The following is a 20,262-nucleotide window of genomic DNA, read 5'->3' as shown; positions in this document are numbered from 1 at the left end:
GCTTGGACCCCCCCTGTGCCCCCCGTTCCAAGTCACTGAAAAAAAACCTCTTACTAAAACAAATACCAACAAATGTTAAGAAATGTAAAAACGACAACGTTTGTCTGCATGAATAATTTATTTATTACCCCAAACTGCATTTAGGTTAATGGTAAGTAACTAAACTGAAATTGTAACCAAGTCATTTTTTTTTACTCAAATGTTTGAACAAGTTCAAATCTGTCTTTGTCTCGATTGTCTCGCATTTAATGTGCCCCTCTCATTCAATCATTTTGGGGGGCCCCAGCACGGCCCCCAAATGTTTTTTTGTCTAGAACCGCCATTGCACTGAAGTCCTTCCAGCTGCAGTTCCTCACACGGCCACTAGCTGTCCGATCGGCTGTTCTTTGTGCTAGTTCTCGGTAAAATCGGTCCAAAACATCCAGAACAAAATTGTGTATACTAAAAATAGGTTTGTGTCGTGGCGCCCCATTCTTAAAAGATTCTTATTTTTTGAATATTATATTCGGAAAGCAGATCCAACCCCTCAGCTGAGGCAGAAGGTTGGTCATTGCGTAGTAGTGACGAGGCATGATTGGGGCGCAAGCTAAAATCTTGACTAGGGCAGCATTTTGGTCAGGGCCGGGCCTGGTTATTGCAATATGCACAAAACACTGTTCCCAACGTGCAGATTATATTTACTCAGAAATTAATTCAGAATGTGAAGGTGAACTGATTTGAAACCGCTGAATGTATCATCAGGTTTCTACAGCGGATCATATTTAGCCTCTGCCTCCAGCTGTGATGGATTCATGTCATGAGGAGGGGAGGATAAAGATGGAAAGAGTTTACACTTGGAGCTGCTCACGTCATCAGATGACTCAGATGTTATAAACAGAGTCGGTTCTGTCACAGACCTTGCCTGATGGGAGGGACTAATGAGCTTTTATATGAGGTTTTATAAACAGGAGCTTTCCAAAAGAGGATTTCTGTTTAAAATGACAACACATGGAGGGAATGTTTTCCCCAGAAACAACTGATCAACTGAAAGAGCTTTTATTCTCTCCTCTTACTGATAACTATCATCTTCATCATTTATCCTGATAAAATAAATGTGATTTGTGAGTCTGCCTGTAAAGTAAAGACCGCACTATCATTGAAATGAGTGTGGGTAAAACCTTCCCATATCGGCCCCCAGAGAGAGATCTTATCAGTTAAATGAATAGAGCGACTGTGGCATGAAAATGTATGAGAAGCTCTAATGCATGCAGCGCCCAGTTCTGGAAGGCAGATGTTACTGCACATCACACTCCTGCAGCTGATGCTCTGTGTGGATATGGGATGCTATATCATGTAAACGTTGACTGGGCAGAGAAAGAAAAAAAAATGGAAATAATGTAACTAACGCTGAAGATGCAATTACTGATGTTGGATGTGGTCAGACACCAATCATTGTCTTTCTGTTCTCATCAGAGAAGAAATCTTTATTCTTCTTCTCTACTCATCTATATAAAGCAGATATGTGGAATGCCACTAAAACATGTCCTTTTTGTTCATGCTTATCTCAGTTTTATTATACACTGGAAAAAATGCTGCTCCAAAAACAAGTAATACAGTAACAAAAACAAGGTGTTTTTGCTTGTAGTAAGTATGAACATCTGCCAATAGAACAAGTAAAAATGTGCTTGGTAAGATGTTTAGAAATAAAATGGGATATTAACATAAATGAGATGCGAAAACTTATGTTGAACTACATTTGAACAGAATCAGGAAAGGTTTTTGTCACGGTGTGGGGGAAAAGGACCCAAGTGCAGAACGAAGTGAGGAGGCAGGTATGGTGTTTACATTAAAAGCAAGCTTTATTTCAATTAAAGCTGATAACAAAAAGGAACAAGACCGGGTCACGTAAACAGACAGAAAAACAAAAAAGGAAAATTAAAAAACTACTGAACAGGGGACATGAGATATGGAGCAAAACGTGGACTGGGATAGGAACAGCCGGAAACATCGACAAGACTGGGTAGGGAACAACGACGACAACCGGACAAGAGACAAAAGGGAAACCAAAACTAAATACACAATGGTAATCACAAGACGAGACACAGCAACAGGTGAACACAATGACACAATCAGGCACAGGAGGGAAACTCAGACAGGAAGTTAAACTAAACATGACACAAGAGGGGAAACATTTCAAAAATAAAACAGGAAACATTAACAAAAACCAGGATCATGACCGTTTTGTTAGAAAATCAGCCAGAAATGCTCAAAAGATTTCTGTTTCTGATGTGAGTTGGTGATTTTCCAATAAAAATGTAAAAATAAACGTTTCTCTTTTCGTCACAACGGTGCGGTAAAGCAACTGCAGTACCGCTCCTGCTGCTCCGATTGTCAGGCCCATCTCACACTCCATTGTTCCCTCACTCGAGAACAAGACCCCGAGATACTTGAACTCCTTCACTTGGGGTAGGGCCTCATTCCCTACCTGGAGTGGACAGTCCATCGGTTTCCTGCTGAGAACCATGGCTCAGATTTGTAGGTGCTGATCCTCATCCCAGCCGCTTCACACTCGGCCGCGAACCGATCCAGTGAGTGCTGAAGGTCACAGACCGATGAAGCCATTAGGACCACATCATCTGCAAAAAGCAGTGGTGCAATCCTTAGCCCACCGAACTGCCTACGTTGTGACGAGAAGAGAGCTGAGCCAGAAGGCAAAGCTCTCTGTCTACCGGGCCATCTTCATTCCTACCCTCACCTATGGTCATGAAGGATGGGTCATGACCGAAAGAACGAGATTGCGGATAAAAGCGGCAGAGATGGGATTTCTCCGCAGGGTGGCTGGCATCTCCCTTAGGGATAAGGTGAGAAGTTCAGTCATCCGGGAGGGACTCGGAGTAGAACCGCTGCTCCTTCGTGTTGAAAGGAGCCAGTTGAGGTGGTTCGGGCACCTAGTGAGGATGCCACCTGGGCGCCTCTCTAGGGAGGTGTTCCAGGCACATCCAGCTGGGAAGAGACCGAGGGGTAGACCTAGGACCAGGTGGAGGGATTATATCTCTTCACTGGCCTGGGAGCACCTTGGAATCCCCCAGTCAGAGCTGGTTGATGTGGCCAGGGAAAGAGAAGTTTGGGGCTCTCTGCTGGAACTGGTACCTCCACTACCCTGACGGATAAGCGTGAGGGATGGATGGATGGATGAAATAAGCGTTTCATCTGAGATGCATTGTCTAAAAACAAGACTTTATATCTCCCTGCATTGTTACCTCTTAAGTTATTAGGTCTTATATTAAGTGCAAAGACATATTTTGACTAGATATTAGACAAATATACTTGGCAGGATTCTGAGTTTTTGTTGTTTAGATAATGAAATTCATTTCATAAGGACATTAGCATTTTAGAGAAGAATCTTAGAAACAGCGACGCATTCACCATTCAGACCGCTTTCACGCTGATGAAAGATGTGTATTTAGGGTGGACAAGTAGCTTGAGTCCGACATCTGGATTCTTCCAGCTTTTAACAGCCAGTTTAACTGCTTCCACTTCATTCCATCTGTGTCCTAAATGTCCAAAAACATGACTGAAAACAGGCAGATCTCCCCAAATATTGGAGGTGCTTGCATGTGTAGGCACACACCCAGCTGTGTGGGCAGGAGAGAGATTTATTTACTCATTTACATTCTCCTTGACAACAAAAACACATACCCTTCATATACATACACACAAAATTATATACTCCTACACTGGAGTCACAATGTTGCGCAATGTGCCAGGCTGCAGTGTGTAGGTGTGTGAAGTAAAGAAATGCATATTAAGAGCAATACTTTACCAGGCTGTTATTCTAACTTATCCTGGTTGAATCAGGGTGTTGGGCTGCTGTTTGTCTAATGTGTGTGTGTGTGTGTGTGTGTGTGTGTGTGTGTGTGTGTGTGTGTGTGTGTGTGTGTGTGTGTGTGTGTGTGTGTGTGTGTGTGTGTGTTTGTGTGTGTGTGTGTGTGTGTGTTGAGGGGGGACTGAGGATTGTTCAGCTGTAAAATTCATGCAGTCCTCTTCAGACCCTCGAGGAGAAGCTGTTATTTATTCTCTGAAGCACTACTGCTACTGAGAACACACACATGTGCGTAAATACATATACACACAAAATGCAGAACACACACACACACACACACACACACACACACACACACACACACACACACACACACACACACACAGATGTGACTGGCTGTAACTACACCCTGCTCGCTGGATGAGGCTTTTCTTTAACCAGGGTCTACATTAATTAGCGGCACACTTCCACTCTCCTCTCATCTCCAGGGGCCTCGGGCTATCAGGAACCCCCAAGCCCCTTCTCCCTGCTACAACCACCCACAAAGCACCATTGTCCCAGGCTTTACCAGCACCTTGCATAAAGCCCCTGTACACACACACACACACACACACACACACACACACACACACACACACACACACTTAGAGCTTGACAATGTATGTTTGTAACTACAGCCAACAGGGATCTGATTAAAAAACACAGCAAGTAAAGAACATGAATCAAGAATATGCACCATCAAACCCAGACCGGTGCTTAAAGGCAGGGGGTCGTGGTCTGATTGGGGGGGCCATAAGATCAAATATGGACTCATTTAATGGAGTGTGTCCTTTCTCCTGCCAATTAAAGAAAAGAAAGAAAGCAGGGGGCTCAGGGGTTTTGAGAGTATATATAAGTATAATAAGACTCTTATACCATGAAGAATAAATAATCAAAATAATAAGAGCTCTTAATTAAATTTGAAATGAGCGAATGTAAATACTGGGTTAGCTTAATCAAATCCAAGCCAGAGTCCATCGGGGGTGTCGATCGATGTGAAATTAGGGAAATATTGATGCTTCACTTTTGCAAGACCGAGCATTCAACTGACTCCAGACAGGAACCACTGTTCCAGCGCACGACACACAGCTGGTCTCATTCAGATGGATTACATTTACTTTTAAAATGTGCTTCTGCTTCGATGGAAACCGACCCACCATTTTCCACGGCTGGTCCATGATTATTAAATAAGGATGGATACGACCAGCAGCAGTTTGTACAAACGGTTTGATCAGGGAACAAAGGCTCTAAATGTCTCCAGAGAAACATATTTGACCTTTTCTGTCCTATTCTATTTCCATGTTTCTTGTTCCCTACATTCAATCTGTTTTTATGTTTCGTCCTCTGGTGTAAATACATTCGGTCTCCTGTAATGTGTTTCATCTTGTTTTCTGTTACACAAAGTTGTTTCCTTTTCCTTGACCTTTGCTGGAATAACAAATCTTATTGGAATGTTGGGTAAACATTAATGTGGTTAGCATGTATTTTTACTAGGATGGTAAATGTGATTGTTTGCATGCTTGAAGTGACATTTATGATATTTCGCAATAACATTTAATACGTCTACAAAAATATATTTATACATTTCCAATGTTGGGATATCAGAGATGGTCTCCAAAGTTAGAATCCAATTACATCTTATAAAAATGATGTGAGACGCGTTTCAGTGCCTGGAGTTGGCAAAAGGTCCAACATGTCCTCTGTTGCCAGGCCCTAAAGGATCATTCTGTTTATTACAATGCTAGTCGTACATAAACAACACAAAGACATCATGGCAACGATGCTTTACCAAGGGAACTCATCCGAGCAGACAGACCATGAGACAGTTAATGACAGAGATGTTAATATGAGCTGGTCAGTAAACTGGGATGGGTGTCCAACAAGGGAGTTTGGATGCTAATGCTACTGTTATCCTTTGTTTAATCACCTGAATATTTAGGGTCAGGAAAAGTTGAAAATGGTTTGCTTTAGGTTTAAGTTGTCATGTGGTCTGCAGATATGTGAAGTCTTTCTGAATTGGTCAGACTTACAGTAAACATCTGGTTTATCATTTTAAAACAGAGATACATGAGCTGGGGATCATTCAAACTAAAGAACAAAACATGTTCACATAGTCCTCCTCTGACAATCATCAGAAACAAATGACCGCTTCAGAAATAATTCACGTGGTTCTCAAAACAGATCAGATGAGCTCAGTTTAGATGAGGAAAAACATGATGATGGTATTAGAGCACACTTTTAAGATTAATGCTCACATCAGCAGACATCCATGGTGACTACCACACCATTAACCTGATTTAATAACATGATGTCTGCACCGTTCATCATGTAGGCTCAGCAAGTGAAAGTCATCAGTTCTCCAGTTTTGTGATGATAAACCAAAAAGCTGGACACAGTCACTTTTTGGCCTGATGATGGCACTACATTAAATCAGGGGACTCTGCAGTCCATCCTCTGGGAACCATGAATGTCCGTCACATGTCATCAAGTATTTGTCAGAAACCTTTGCTTTACTCATTCATTTTGATCCTGGCAGACAGAGCCAGTGGGGGTCCATGTCAGGTAAAGGGGGTCACTTCAGGCACGTTACCAAACAGCTGAGGCAGAGTGTGCTGTGAGCGCAGCCTCGTTGGAGGGGTTTGGTGTTTGACACTGGAGCAGTGATCCCCCGCATGCTATCTGAGTCACATGGCGAGCTGCTCACCCGCCCTCTCTCCTCCTTTAGCTCTAAGTCTACTGGAAAGGTCATCGAGATAATTAGGGCTGTCTGAGGCCGGCTCCCCCCCCCCCCCCCCCCCGTCTGGCCGGGACGTCAGACGCTTTTTCCAGTATGCCTGCTCTGTCTTTCAGATACTGGCCATCACTCAGGTCGTCTTAGTCTGGATCGGGCCTGACTGGAATCACAGGAGTGTGTGTGTGTGTGTGTGTGTGTGGGGGGGGGGGGGGGGGGGGGTTGGGAGGATGGAGGCTGGTAGATACCGTAAGCAGCCCCAGCATTAAGACATTTCATTTTAGCAGGGCGCTAACCTAATTAGCCATCATACCCCGCCGCACGTATCTGCAATCTAATAAGTAATTAGCATCCATGGAGTGCGAGAGAGAGAGGGAGAGGGAGAGAGAGAGGGAGGAACAGGGGAAGAGAGAGAGTAAGAGAGCCCCAGGCGATCCTCCCTTGTAGCGCATCTCTCTTTTCTCCCCCTGCCTCTCTCTCTGGCTCATCATGTCCCTCGCCCTCTCTCTACCTAATCTATAGACCAACCCCCCCCCCCCTATAACTCTCTTTTTTGCTCGCTTTTGCTCCCAGAAGGAGAAACAGGAAAGCGGAGGAGCGGACTGAATGTGTGAGAAATATTCCTTCCGAATAATTTATTAATTTATCAAGAGGGTTGGGTGACCGAGACTTAAACTGCTGCTTTATGTTTCTATTATCTTTATGTTTTCTCACTACGAGTACAGTAACATGTGGCTAATGTTTCATTATAGTTAAAGCAACAACTCTGTTTAGGTTAGGAAAAAAAAGTCACAGTTTGGGTAAATCGGTACATTTGTTAAGCCAATTTAGCTGGGTAATAAAACCAAGTAACACTATAGGACTGAGAAAAGGATTTCATTTTCAGTTTCACACGGGACAGACCGTCCTCTGCAATCCTCTGTTTCCTTGACCCACACAGCATCCCTCCCTCCGACCTCTAGCTGACATTCTTTTTTTTAAGTTGTATTTTTACTATAGATTAAACATTAAAGCAGTAGACAGAGGGGATGACATTGCCAAAATATTTTTTCGAGCTGGAGTTGAAGCTGCAGCAACCAATGACTATTCAGCAGTCAGTTTACTAATATATAAAACGACATTGGTTGCAATTCAGTCAGTTGAAAGCCTGTTTGGTCTCACACACACCGCCCTGTGTGTCAGTATGAAGACGGCCACACCCTTAGAGTCTGTCTTTCAAAACCCTGGGAGGGAGACTGGGCTGATATTGGAGACTACTGTAAGTTAGTCACTCAGTGAATAGTCTTCGTCTTAGTCGCGTCAAACATGGATGTTGGAGGCAGGTGGTGTGAGTGAGAGACTGAGCAAGAGGGGAAGAGGCTCAATAGTGTTTGAGCAAATAAATGAATTCAAGAGATGAAAGAATGCAATCTGCCATGCAAAGGCTGCAGCATGGCCGCTTTGTTACAGTTCATGTTTCAACACTGTGCACACACACTCCGGTCTGGTTTTCAATGCATGCAGAGGAAAGAGAAGGCCGATCATCGCAATGATCACTACCTGCGTCTTGCACATGGAACTCAAACACAGCTTAAACTGTGAGGCCAAATGCACTCAGAGCAAGGTCTCAGTGGGTTGATATGATGACGTGTGGAGAGCAGTGTGAAGGACAGCAGCATGATCATATTCTCCTCTTACCAGCAGAATACACCTTTACAGCTCAGGTTTTTACCAACGACTGGAAGTCACAAGTCAGGGGGATTTCAGCCTGCTCACATGTTATTTATTAACTAAAATGTATATTGAACGTCAACATTTATTCAATATGCTGAGATCTGGGAAAGCTGTGACAATGACTCATGGTTAACTCAGAAACCAATAGTCTCTCTACATAATATAAAGTGTGAGTGACATTTTTAAATCCAAGCTACTTCACTGTTAATCCTTTATATTTCTGTCCTTGCTGATGTTTTTTCTAACAACCTTTCCAAGAAACTTTCATATGAGACATTTGTATAAATATCCTTCAAGGACACCATTCAGAGACAGACAAATACATTCTATGACAAAGAAAGTAATTACTGAGCTGTTCCAGCTAAACTCAGGGCCAGCAGACTTTTTGTTAAATATGATGCTGATACATTTTGTCAGCTGAAAAGGAAAAGACATAATAAATGCATCCATTCAACAACGGTGCAGGAAAATGGAACAAAAACAAGAGAATGTAACACGAAAATGGAAAATGCCTCAGAGGTTTTAAAGAAAGTGTCACAAAAGAGAAGAGGGATGAGTGTGAGGATGGAGCAGCCGAGGGGGTGCACGCCATCCCCCCGTCCCCCCTCCTCGCCTCCGCTTTACTGGTTCTTCTTCTGGGAGCAAAGAAAAAGGTTTCCTCTTTTCCACATGAAGTGAGTCTCTGTGGCTTCCTCCACGTTTGTATACTGCTGTAAGTGGCACTTTCTTAAGACGTGCCCTGTTCGGTACTTTGGGACGCTCTGGTTACACACACACGCACACGCACACGCACACGCACACGCACACGCACACGCACACACACACACACACACACACACACACACACACACACACACACACACACACATCCGCAGCGTCACGTAAAGCAACTTCCTTTAGTTGAACCTCCTGTCCTCATAGCAGCACCATCACTCACGTGGCCCACCTTTTATATCCCGGCATGGTTTTCTTCAGTGGCTCTGTTTCCTTGCCACTTTCTGTGATGTGAAATCCGTCGACAAAATGCTTCCCTCGTAGTCAATGTGCCAAAAGAGCCGGGATGTGATTCAGCCTCTCTCTCTCTGCCCTGAGCCCCTTGTCCCCATGAATTGTCTTTGCTGTCAGGCCCTGCGGCTCATCAGCCTCTTTGATTGTCCAACTTCGGGGAGATCTTACATTTTTCACCCATTGCTGCTACAAAGGCTTTAAAAGCGCACGTCACAGTCACTGCTCCCGCTGACTACCTCTGCTGATCAAACACACGCCCTAATGTTTGGGGCTTTGGGTTGAATCAATAGTAAAAAATGAGTTATGCAAAGTTGACGTGCAGCAAGCTCGACATGACTGTTGATGCTGGTGTTTAGAGGACATGAAAAGCATTCAGCTGAAACTATTGTAGTTTCCTATCAGAGAATGGATAAAAGCAGGCTACAGTTGGAGTCCTGAAGAATAAGCTATTCCCTGCGACAAACACAACAGATGTGACATCACATAAACATTTCTGAGCACCCGCTGAATTGGAGGCCTCCTTTCTGGAAAACCAGATCATAAAAAAGAAAAGTTGTCTAACATCAGATGATTACAAATGCATTCTTACAGTTGCCCCTGAAAAAGCACATCACACAGCATCAGAGCGACACAGGACAGCGACACCAACCCAATTTCTGCTCTGGAAGCAGCGTTTGTCAAGCAGCACTATCTCTCACACTCAGCTGTGACACCTGTCAGCGCTGATACACAAACTCAGACTTTTTGGGACTTGGAAGGATATCACAGCAATCCTCATCCAGCCAGTCAGCTGGATGACAGTAACTAAAAGTACATGTACAAGTATTGTATGACTTGTATTTCCACTTTGTACTTCTACCCCACTACAATTCAAAGGTAAATGGTGTACTTTTACTCCACTACCTGTATTTAATCCCTTTAGTTTCTTTACAGATCTGGATTAATGATGGTAAATATAATCAGCCCTTAAATCAGACTTTAGTTCACCTGCAGTAAATCCAGCAGCTACCCTGCAGTATACAAAGCCATTCAAACTAGCTGCACCTTTACCAGCTCTGAGAACACTTTAATGATCAATCATTATAAAACATATCAGAGATATTATTCTGAAATGGACCAATCAAACAATGACTACTTTTACTGTCGCTACTTTAAGTACATTTAGATGAGAGTACTTTCTTCTTTCACTGGAGGAACATTTTGAATGCAGGACTTTTACTGTGACAGAGTATTCCTACACTCTGGTACTTCTACTTTACTCAAGTACAAGATCTGAGTACTTCTACTTTTACCTAAATACAAGATCTGACTACTTCTACTTTACTCAAGTAGCCTACAAGATCTGAGTACTTCTACTTTTACTCAAGTACAAGATCTGAGTACTTTTTCCACCCCTATTTAAAAATACATTATTCTGGCTGCATTGTTGTTCTCATAACTCAGAAGTACTACTTGTGCTAATATATTATTATTCTCACGTACTGCATTTATACTGCTTCCTCTACCATCAACACTGATACAACTAGCCACACAGCACCTCTTGACTCAATGAACAAATGTCAATGGATAGTACGGGACAGCTATGTATTGCATTTATCACAAGGCATATTTCTATGGGATTCTTGCGTGATCAAAATGGCTCCACCTGTCCTCACCAAGACCCCAGGAAGTGCTCCGGATGCTGAGGAAAATATTAGTGGCCAACTGGCAGTACTACAACTTCCGTATCCATCCATGACGTCACCCGGCCCAGAAAGACTTTTTCCCATTGACTTACTTTGGGAAAGAGACCTCTGTGAATCGGTGGATAATTTTTTTTTAAACTAAATAAACTACCCAGTATGAACCCTTTTATAGCCCTTATTAAAAACATTAGGTCCTTAAAGTTGTAAAATGTGCTAAAAGCTGAATCCAGATTTATTTTCTCTCTCCATTCATTCTACTGAGCAGAGAGCGGGAGATCGGGGGCGGAGCTTAAAACTCAACTGCGCATGCTCTATGCTCTCGACAGCCAGGCATCATGGGTAATATGTGACGTTTTGCTCTCGAGAATCTTAGTCCATTTTGTCTTTATGCGCCAATGAGCAGCTCTCATAGGAATGAACGAGGCCCCGCCTCCAACGCTGTGTCCAGTTCTTATTATCGGGATGGCTAGTCGCTACGTCATCATATACAAAAAGCCACTTCCGTGTCCACTCGTTAACATTCTAATGGTTTCTACTACTGTCAGCGGCAGTAAAATGGTGCAGTGTTGTGTCCCGTGTTGTGGTAACAGAAATGATGTCGACAAAACCATCTCTTTTACCGATTTCCCCTCGATGAGAAAGATAAGAAAAGATGGCTGAAGTTGCTACGGTAATTTGGATCTCAAATGATGAACAATAATAACAGGCTAGCGGTTACTAGCTAGCCAAACTTCAGATGTTAACAGTGTTGTGCATGAACTAGTTCAAAAGAAGTGAAAAAGTTAATTTTTCGATGAACTTTTAACTGAACTTAACATAATTTTAACTAACTAACCCCCATCAAACCCTAAGACAGCTAAAGGACAATCAGCAACGCACAGCCTATGTTTACATTAGATAGCTAGCGCTAGCTTCCAACCCTACATTCACTAACCTGTCAAGCTATGTTTCTAAGACATTCCCGGTGTGTTGTAACGTTATTTCATGAGCAAAACGTGTAAAATTGTATGTTACGCTGAAAACCAGGCTAGCTAGCCCTTACCATACCCCAACACGGCCAAAAGACGGTCTGCATCGCCCCGTGTTTACATTAGCTAGCACTACCAACACCCTTACTTTCTCACCTTAACATCGTAGCTTTTTTTTTCATTGAGGCCTAGACTTTCCCTGTTAGACTTCCACCTGACATTGTGCTCACTGATATCACCCTATTTGAATTATATGAGTTTAAACCCTTCTGAACAGACTTTGGGATGTCAGCGAAGTAGGCTGTCACTATAAAAAGTGACCAGTTCCTGTGCTGTAGCCATTGTTGTTTACGTGACCTAAAAATGCTAATAGGGCATGGAAGTCATTCCTAACGGTTCCTGACGTCACAATAGCCATGCCCATACACCCATGGTCCCCACACATGGGGCCTGTACTACGAACGGAGTTCAACCTACTTAGAACTAACTCAGGGTTTCCGCGGTAACCCGGGGTTGACTAAACCTGGACATCTTGATTGGTCTTAAACGGTACTACGACGCTGATTATGAAGTTGATCAGTTGAACCTGTGTTCACTCAACCAGAGTTACTGCGCGTTCACATAAAAGGGGTGGTACCAGCGCAAAAAAACACTCTCGATCATGGCGCGCTCTCCCTATTTCACAGAAGAGGAATGCGAGATCATAATGAGGAGTTATGAAGAGTATAAACCGACCCTGGCTGCTAAATCCAACACCGCGGCAGCAAACAAGGCGCGACTGGGGTGTTGGCAGCAAATTACAGACCGCGTAAATTCGTAAGTAGGCCTATTTCTTTACTTCTAGGCCTATATGTCCGTTAAAATAATCCCAACCTGAATACAGTATGTCAGGACGATGTACAATAACAGTCGGAACGTTACTGTATCGTATGTGCAACCACAAATGAAGCAGGACAACTGAATGTTTAGTCCCCTTCACTAATTCTGTGTATGTCCCTTAAATACTTCCAGAGGTACCAGCAGCGCCAAACGGACCTGGCAGCAGGTGAAGATGAAGTACAAAAACATCATTCAGAATGGTAAGTAAGAATGTGTGTGTGTGTGTGTGTGTGTGTGTGGCAGGGGTACAGTCTAACCCTGGGGCAGCTGAAATGTCCACCCGCTATGTGCAAGGTAATGTATGGCATTCATCGTTCTTCATGTTAGAGTATTTTGGCTTTCTTCCCCTGAATCATCAGTAACATGTGTCTTCTGTTGCATGCAGTCGAGGGTGGAAACATCACAACCCTGCAGCCACCAGGATGCATTCATCCTCTGACACAGGTAATTCAAATGGATAACATCCATGACATGTAAATTAGGCTATGTCACCCCTAAAGTATGGGTGCAGCGTAAAATTCTGAATCTTTTCAGGATGATGATGATGATGATGATGATGACGAGACCCTCACAGCCCCCTCCGACACACACATGCAGGTTAAAACACTTTACTGCTACTATATGCCACATTAATGTCCTAGGAGGGTGAGCATCATTTGTCAGTACTGTCTGAATCAAGTGACCTGTGTCATTAATGCAATGTGTGTGTGTGTGTGTGTGTTAGGAGGACTTGGAGGAGCTTTCCCCTCCTGAAGCCTCCCTCCCAGGGACCTCACAGTCAGACAAAGTACAGTTTCTCCTTCCTTGTTTAATTACTGAATATAATGCATACTAGGCTAATGTGTACAACATGGGGTGGGGGTTGTGTAGGCCACAGTGGACAATGTCCGCAGTTTATACAAGAAGGTGCTGGAGCTGGACCGCACAAAGAAGAGGCTGGAGATCAGAAAGCTGGAATTAGAAATAGAAAAGCTGGAACATGAGAAGAAGGTATTGTCTTATCACTCCATTAATATATAGGCTACCCACACCCTATATGTGTGTCATTGATCTGGCTTTTCGTCACCTTTTCTTCTTGCAGGAAAGAGAGTCATCTAATAAATGAATAATATCAGAGATTGGTGTGACATGTCTTTATTTTTGTGCATTTAATTTGTGGTGTGTACAATTCATTGGAAAAACCGGTTGGTAATGGCATCCCTGACAGCACGGCCTGTTGGATGATCCAGGGTGATTGGATCAGTAATATCAGGGGGTGGGGGAGGATCATGAGGGGGCACTCTTTCCTTCCTTATTGTGGCGACATTCTGAAGAACCACACATGCTGCTATGGTTTGGCAGGCCCTGTCTGGCTTGACCCGAAGGACCTTCAGGCAGGCGAATCGGGCCTTCAATATGCCAAATGTCATTTCGATCCTGGCCCTAGTGACACTGTGTGCATGATTAAATGATCTCTGTTGCCTTGTTTGTGGATCAGGAAATGGTGTGATGAGGAACTTCATGCATGCGTAGCCACGGTCCCCCAGCAGGATTCCATCAAATTGCCCTTAGATGAAATGGAGGAAAAATTAAACAACTGTCACACTGATTTCATGTTCACTATTAAAGCATATTACTTCAGGTAAATCGATATAGGACTTTTACCTTGGTGGAATCTGTCAGACAGTGATGATTCTCTGAATATACGGGAGTCATGGACTGACCCTGGCCACCTTGCATCCAGGCTTGTGATCATATAGTGGTGATCGCATGTCATCTAAGAATATGTGCACAGGTAAGGAACATAACAGGTGAGGCATGCTGTTGCGCATGTAAATGACACCACCCCATGCAGAGGACAGGAAATCATTCTACATGACAACAGGAATTGACAGGTTGACATTACCTATTCCAATGAATCGTGGACTGTACAATGTACGCCTACTGTTAATCTGTTAGTCTTGTGTATTACCTGGACATTGATGGTGTGTTTGGACTTTCTATTCACAAAATCCCGCTCATGCTCTCCCAGGGGTGCACTGATAGGAATGTGCGTACAATCAATGGCTCCAATTACTCTTGGGAAACCTAGATATTTTGTTAGTCAAATCAGTTGCCAGTCACAATTATGAAATGTGCAAATTACCTATTTTTAGATTAGTGGCATATTACCAGCGATTGCATAGAACCCTTCTTTTATCTGACGTGCAGGCAAATGGCCAGGGAATACAACAAATGCATCCACCAGTTTAGTGAGAGCAAGTACCACCTTCCGTATCACCCGGCATACAGTGTTCTTACTCAGGTTTTCAGCATCACCGATGGAATACATATATTGTCCGCTGGCGAAATAGCGCAATGAAAGACATAACATTTGCTCGATTGTGAGGGCCTGACTTCGGCGGGTTACATTAGAGACGTCCGCCTCGAGCAGCTGGCATAGGTAACGAATTCCCTCAGCTGAGAATCTATATCTTTCATGGAGAACATCGTCCGGGTACGCCAGCGGATTGTGGCGGTCTCTAAATACCCTCGCCCTCCGAAGAGAGCCCCTCACAATCTGCGCGCCTATATCGTACGGATCGTCCAGGTATGCTGGCATTGTCTTTAGGGGACATGTCGGTGGAGGAGTGGTGTCTAAATAGGGTGTGGTTAATCGGAAACCTAGGGTTAACCAAGAACTAAAACTGGGAAGACCAGTTTTGGGATCCTACGTATATTGCCATGGCAGCATACCTCGGTTTTAACATATCCAACTTTCGTAGTATGGGTTAACCAGCAACATACGCTGCACGTGACCAAGTTACTCTCGAAGTTACCCCGGTAAGCCAGAAAACCAGCTTCGTAGTACAGGCTGCTAGGGTTAACCAAGAACTAAAACTGGGAAGACCAGTTTTGGGATCCTACGTATGTTGCCATGGCAGCATACCTCGGTTTTAACATATCCAACTTTCGTAGTATGGGTTAACCAGCAACATACGCTGCACGTGACCAAGTTACTCTCGAAGTTACCCCGGTAAGCCAGAAAACCAGCTTCGTAGTACAGGCCCATGGTCTGATTGGTCCGAGGCTTTACTCCTGTTCTCCTGTGTGCATGGTGCTGTAATTGATTGGCTTTTATTTACTTATAGCTGAAACGTTCATCAGGTGGAGAGTCCTTCAACTGCACATCTAGCCACAATGACATGCTGTGAATAAATCCGTGCAATACCAGCAGCTCAGCATGCAGTGCAAGTTGTCATGGTAAAACACACACACCACACAGGGCTTCACAGAAAACCCAAAACGAAGCTACAGTATTATGATCCAAATGTAGATCTTATTTTAATAGATTTTATAATATTATTTTACTTTTAGTATGCACACAAGGTAATAGACATGGTCTATGTGTGTGATAAAATATGAAGATGGCGTTATTGGTGTAGAAGGAGTATACAGACCGGCTAACAGCATGCAGAGATGCTGGTATGAATCTAAAGAACACACACTTCTGTGTTTATGAGGACTCTGACTGGACTCATTTCATGTTTGGAGTTCTTCAACTTCAAAGTCTTGACCCTGAATATTGGGGTTGTTTTGACATACAGAATGTATGAGACCGATACATTGGTATTTCTTTATTTTTGAAGATAAAGATACATAAAATGAGTTCAGGCTCAGTAAACATTTCTACAGTCTATTTGAGCTATGTGAGAATAAATCAATATATTGAAACATTAAATGACATAATTCACTGTTCCTGACGGATCAGATTTTAAAATTCCGGTCATACCGGATGTTATTGTTTTTAGCCTCAGTTAGCATGTAGCTAATAGTATATCGTAGAAATGAGTAGAGGGAGAATGATACGTGGAGTTTCATACTAAACACACCGCCTCTACCTCTCACTCATTGACGCTGCAATCATGTTTATTTGTACAGGCAAGGAGCCACAATATTGGTCAAGGGTGTCTGGAAATACAAGGACAAAACTCCTCCTAAAAACTTTGGCTGAATAAAATGAAATACACCAAATGAGATTATGTGAGAACAATGGGTATATACACCATACAAATACAATATTAAAAATAATACATTTAATGAAAGCACCTGCCTTTAAACTAGAGTGACACCAATATATTGCCAATAAAGAATATGTGTTATTGTAAAAAAGGACCCTTGAATAGATTTATATTCCATGTTGCACCAGTTAGTGCGGTCAAGTACATTCCGCAGCACAATAATTCAGGGCATAACAAATCAATAATATAAAGTTAGTCGCAGTGTAAAAACAAATCCAGCCGACGAGAGAGAAGATATCTCACCTGCTTTCTTCACTTGCTTTCACTTCCTGCTCTCACCACTAGCGAGCAGGAAGTGCCTTCTACCTGTGGAAGTTCTTCAAGCGGTTTAAGACATGCAGTGAAGTGTGCCCCCATCCTGAGCTGGGGCCATCTATATGAATGCATTACAGTAATCCAAGCATTTCACTTTCCCAAGCATGTCGCATGCCTGCAGGCTCCAGATTAGCCAGGTGCAACTGTATTTTTAATGCTGTTTAAACTCTGTATAGCAGCTTGGATTACAGCCCAGATGTGGAATGCATAATTAGTCCAGGCACTATTCTCATGCCGGGGTTACAGCAGTTCACATCAATAATTAAAACAAAACAAACAGCAACAAAAACTCTCCCTGTTAATAATGGTAATGAGTGCAAATAAGTTGCCGGGCTTGACTTTGTTTACAGCGTTGTGACTTTTATATGATATGACATTTATGACCGTTCCCAACTGGCAGCCCGTTGGTCAATTAAACGTAGACACACTGCAGCAGCTTCTCTGCTTCTCAGGCACAGGAGTGCATATGCAAACAGGCTGAAGGGTGTGTGATAGACGCATTAACACATAGTACAGGAGGAAGGTGTTGGAGAGCCGCTGTGATTGGTCGTACTGCACACAGACCCAGATGCCCACAGGCCAGTATATTGTTCTCATTCAGTGCCTGCTGCGACACATGTGACCTTTTCCTGTTTTAAGGGAGGAGAAGTGAGCGGTTCTTCCTCGTTACCCTACCATAATAAGCAGAAGGTCACTGTTCCAGAGCCACAAAGTTTACCGCCAATAACTGGATGAAAGCATTTCAAAAATCCCATTTTCAAGGGTAAATACTCAGGGCTGGGATTTCTTTCCTGCGCGGAATGAGACGCTAGAGGGAAAGTTCACCCAAGAAATCCATCATATTCCGTGTAAAGACCTAGTCTCACCTCCTTAGTCCTCGAGGCTACAGTGTGACTGCGTTCGTATAAATGACAAATATGAACCCACACTGACTCGAGAAGGAGACGTTATCAGGGTTTTTTTTAATCATTTGTTTTCTAATGTCCCTCATCTTTACCTTACTGGTTTGAAGCCATGCACACTGAAAAACTGAAACGTTGACTTTAATTAAATGTATTATGTCGACAGATTTCACATAACTTTATTAGCTTAGTTGAAATTAATAATATAAGTTGAACCAAAGATTTGATATTGAAACTTGTTATTATTGAATTCAACTTGCTTAATACTGTTATATGAAATCTGTTGACATAATACATTTAATGAAAGTCAACGTTTTCAACACTGAACTCATTCTATCCAAGAAGTAATTAGTGTTATTGTGCAGCAGACAAGGAGAACTTCCTGTGTTGGAAGCAGATCCTCTGTGTTCTCGGTAAAGCCCTGACACATCAATATGTCTATAGTGGACACAATGTAGCCAGTTATTTCCTTTTTCAGGTCAAACAGACTAATTTGCCTCTCAGGGACACCAATGAGCAAGCACTGCTTACTTGATCTTTTTAGCTTACACTGAAGCGCAGCCACAACCGGGGGCTTCCTACTGAGACAACATGTTATTATTCAGGCGGTGTTTTGGAGATGTGATCTTTCAAAAAAAAAGTGAAAAGCTGAATTCTCTGATGGAGAGGTTTTTCACAGAGCAGCTTAGTTTCTAAACTGACACTTTTGCATTACCATCACTTGTTATAGAAAATCCTGGATAAAACAAAACAATAGACTCTTAATAAAGTCTTCAATTATTTTACAGCTGTAGTCGTACATACAGCTGGATTAACTGCCAATAATTAGCACAAAGGACACGAATGCTGCGGTGGAGAAAGTGAGGGATGCAAATTCTCAATTGTTTTACATTCATGTGACTGTCTCAGAAAAGCCAATCAGCAGTGAGGTTTTCTGCACGTCGTCACTGACGTTGTTGAATCAATAAACCAATCCCATCCATTGGCTGTGAGGACCCAGAGCCTGACAGTGCCTCATATTGTAAAGGACCTGGTAAAGTCTATGTTTGTATATGAATGCGTACTAACCACTGACTGTCCATGGCAGGACAAAATGAAGCCAATACTCACAATATTGTTGTTGTACAATAGCAGCTTAGCCTAACCTAGTTGGATTGTATTTGTTTTACACAACAAATGCTCTACATGGACTGTCCACGAAGGTGAAGGAGTTCAAGTATCTTGGGATCTTGATCTTGAGTGAGGGAATAATGGAGCGTGAGATGGGCTGGAGAATCAGAGCAGCGGGAGCAGTTCTGCAGATGAAAGCGATCTGGCAAAGAGGGAGCTGAGACAGGAGGCAAAGCTCTCTGTCTACTGGTCCACTTTCATTCCTACCCTCACCTATGGTCATGAAGGATTGGGCTATGCCCAAAAGGATGAGATAGCGGATAAAAGTGACCAAAATGGGTTTTCTCCAGAGGGTGGGTGGCTTCTCCCTTAGGGAAAAGGTGAATAGTTCATCCTGGGGGGACTTGGAGTAGAACTAGTGCTCCTTCGTGTTGAAGGGAGCCAGGTTAGGTGGTTCGGTCAGCTTGTAAGGGGGACAGACCCTGGACCAGGTGGAGGGATTACATTTGCACGCTGGCCTGGGAGCGCCTTGGAAACCCCCAATCAGAGCAGGTTGATATGGTTTGGGAAAGGGATGTTTGGGGCTCTCTACTGGAACTGCTTCCTCCAAGACCTGATCCCAGATAAGCAGTATGGATGGATGCTGTACATGAACTCAGTAAGACCTAAGGTTATAAAGCTAACATAAAGACCATCTTTATTTTGCTCTAATTGTGCTGATCCAAGCCAGGTCAATCAAGTACAATAGATGATGTTCTTTAATAAAAAAAAACAAACATAAGAGGCGGTTTAAAAACTAATCTGCTTACATAAAAAGATAAATCATCCCAGATAAAATCTAAATCCATATGGTTTAAAAAGTGGAATCAAAATACCACTGATGCAAACAATAAAGGTTATAGATAAATGTATTATCTTCATCATAATGGCTTCTGTCCAAAAAAATGTTAGACCAGGTGTTTCAAACTGTTCAAATGTAACCCCAAAACATTTCAATCAAAAACAAAACATTTTCTAATTGCTGAACCTCTTACAAACAGATATATTTGTTAATGAATAAACAACATGCA

At 42.9% G+C, this 20,262-nt stretch overlaps 2 protein-coding genes across 2 annotated transcripts in view; both read right to left on the bottom strand.

Moving 5' to 3' along the window:
* The window catches only part of LOC134883277 (receptor-type tyrosine-protein phosphatase gamma-like), a 407,948-nt gene that overhangs the window by 245,259 nt on the left and 142,427 nt on the right, over positions 1–20,262 (bottom strand). The window lies entirely within an intron of this gene.
* On the bottom strand, positions 13,995–15,817 carry LOC134882898 (putative nuclease HARBI1). The gene is made up of 4 exons (XM_063910911.1): positions 14,977–15,817; positions 14,777–14,892; positions 14,470–14,581; positions 13,995–14,371 (listed from the first exon to the last, which is right to left on the bottom strand). Exons 1-4 carry the CDS (start codon positions 15,404–15,406, stop codon positions 13,995–13,997), a joined length of 1,035 nt encoding a protein of 344 aa, XP_063766981.1. The 5' UTR covers positions 15,407–15,817.

Source organism: Eleginops maclovinus, chromosome 20 (assembly GCF_036324505.1).
Source record: "Eleginops maclovinus isolate JMC-PN-2008 ecotype Puerto Natales chromosome 20, JC_Emac_rtc_rv5, whole genome shotgun sequence".
In the NCBI taxonomy this organism is placed as follows: domain Eukaryota; kingdom Metazoa; phylum Chordata; class Actinopteri; order Perciformes; family Eleginopidae; genus Eleginops; species Eleginops maclovinus.
This window is presented reverse-complemented; position numbering and strand designations above follow the sequence as displayed.

Bases quoted from the DNA above. Each gene is read 5' to 3' on its own strand.
- LOC134882898 (XM_063910911.1), bottom strand. From the start codon at position 15,406: ATGCCAGCATACCTGGACGATCCGTACGATATAGGCGCGCAGATTGTG. The intron at 14,893-14,976 runs GTAATATGCCAC...CAAAATATCTAG, and splicing joins AGGGTTCTATGCAATCGCTG to GTTTCCCAAGAGTAATTGGA. The intron at 14,372-14,469 runs GTAAAAGTCCTA...ATTTCATCTAAG, and splicing joins GTCTGACAGATTCCACCAAG to GGCAATTTGATGGAATCCTG.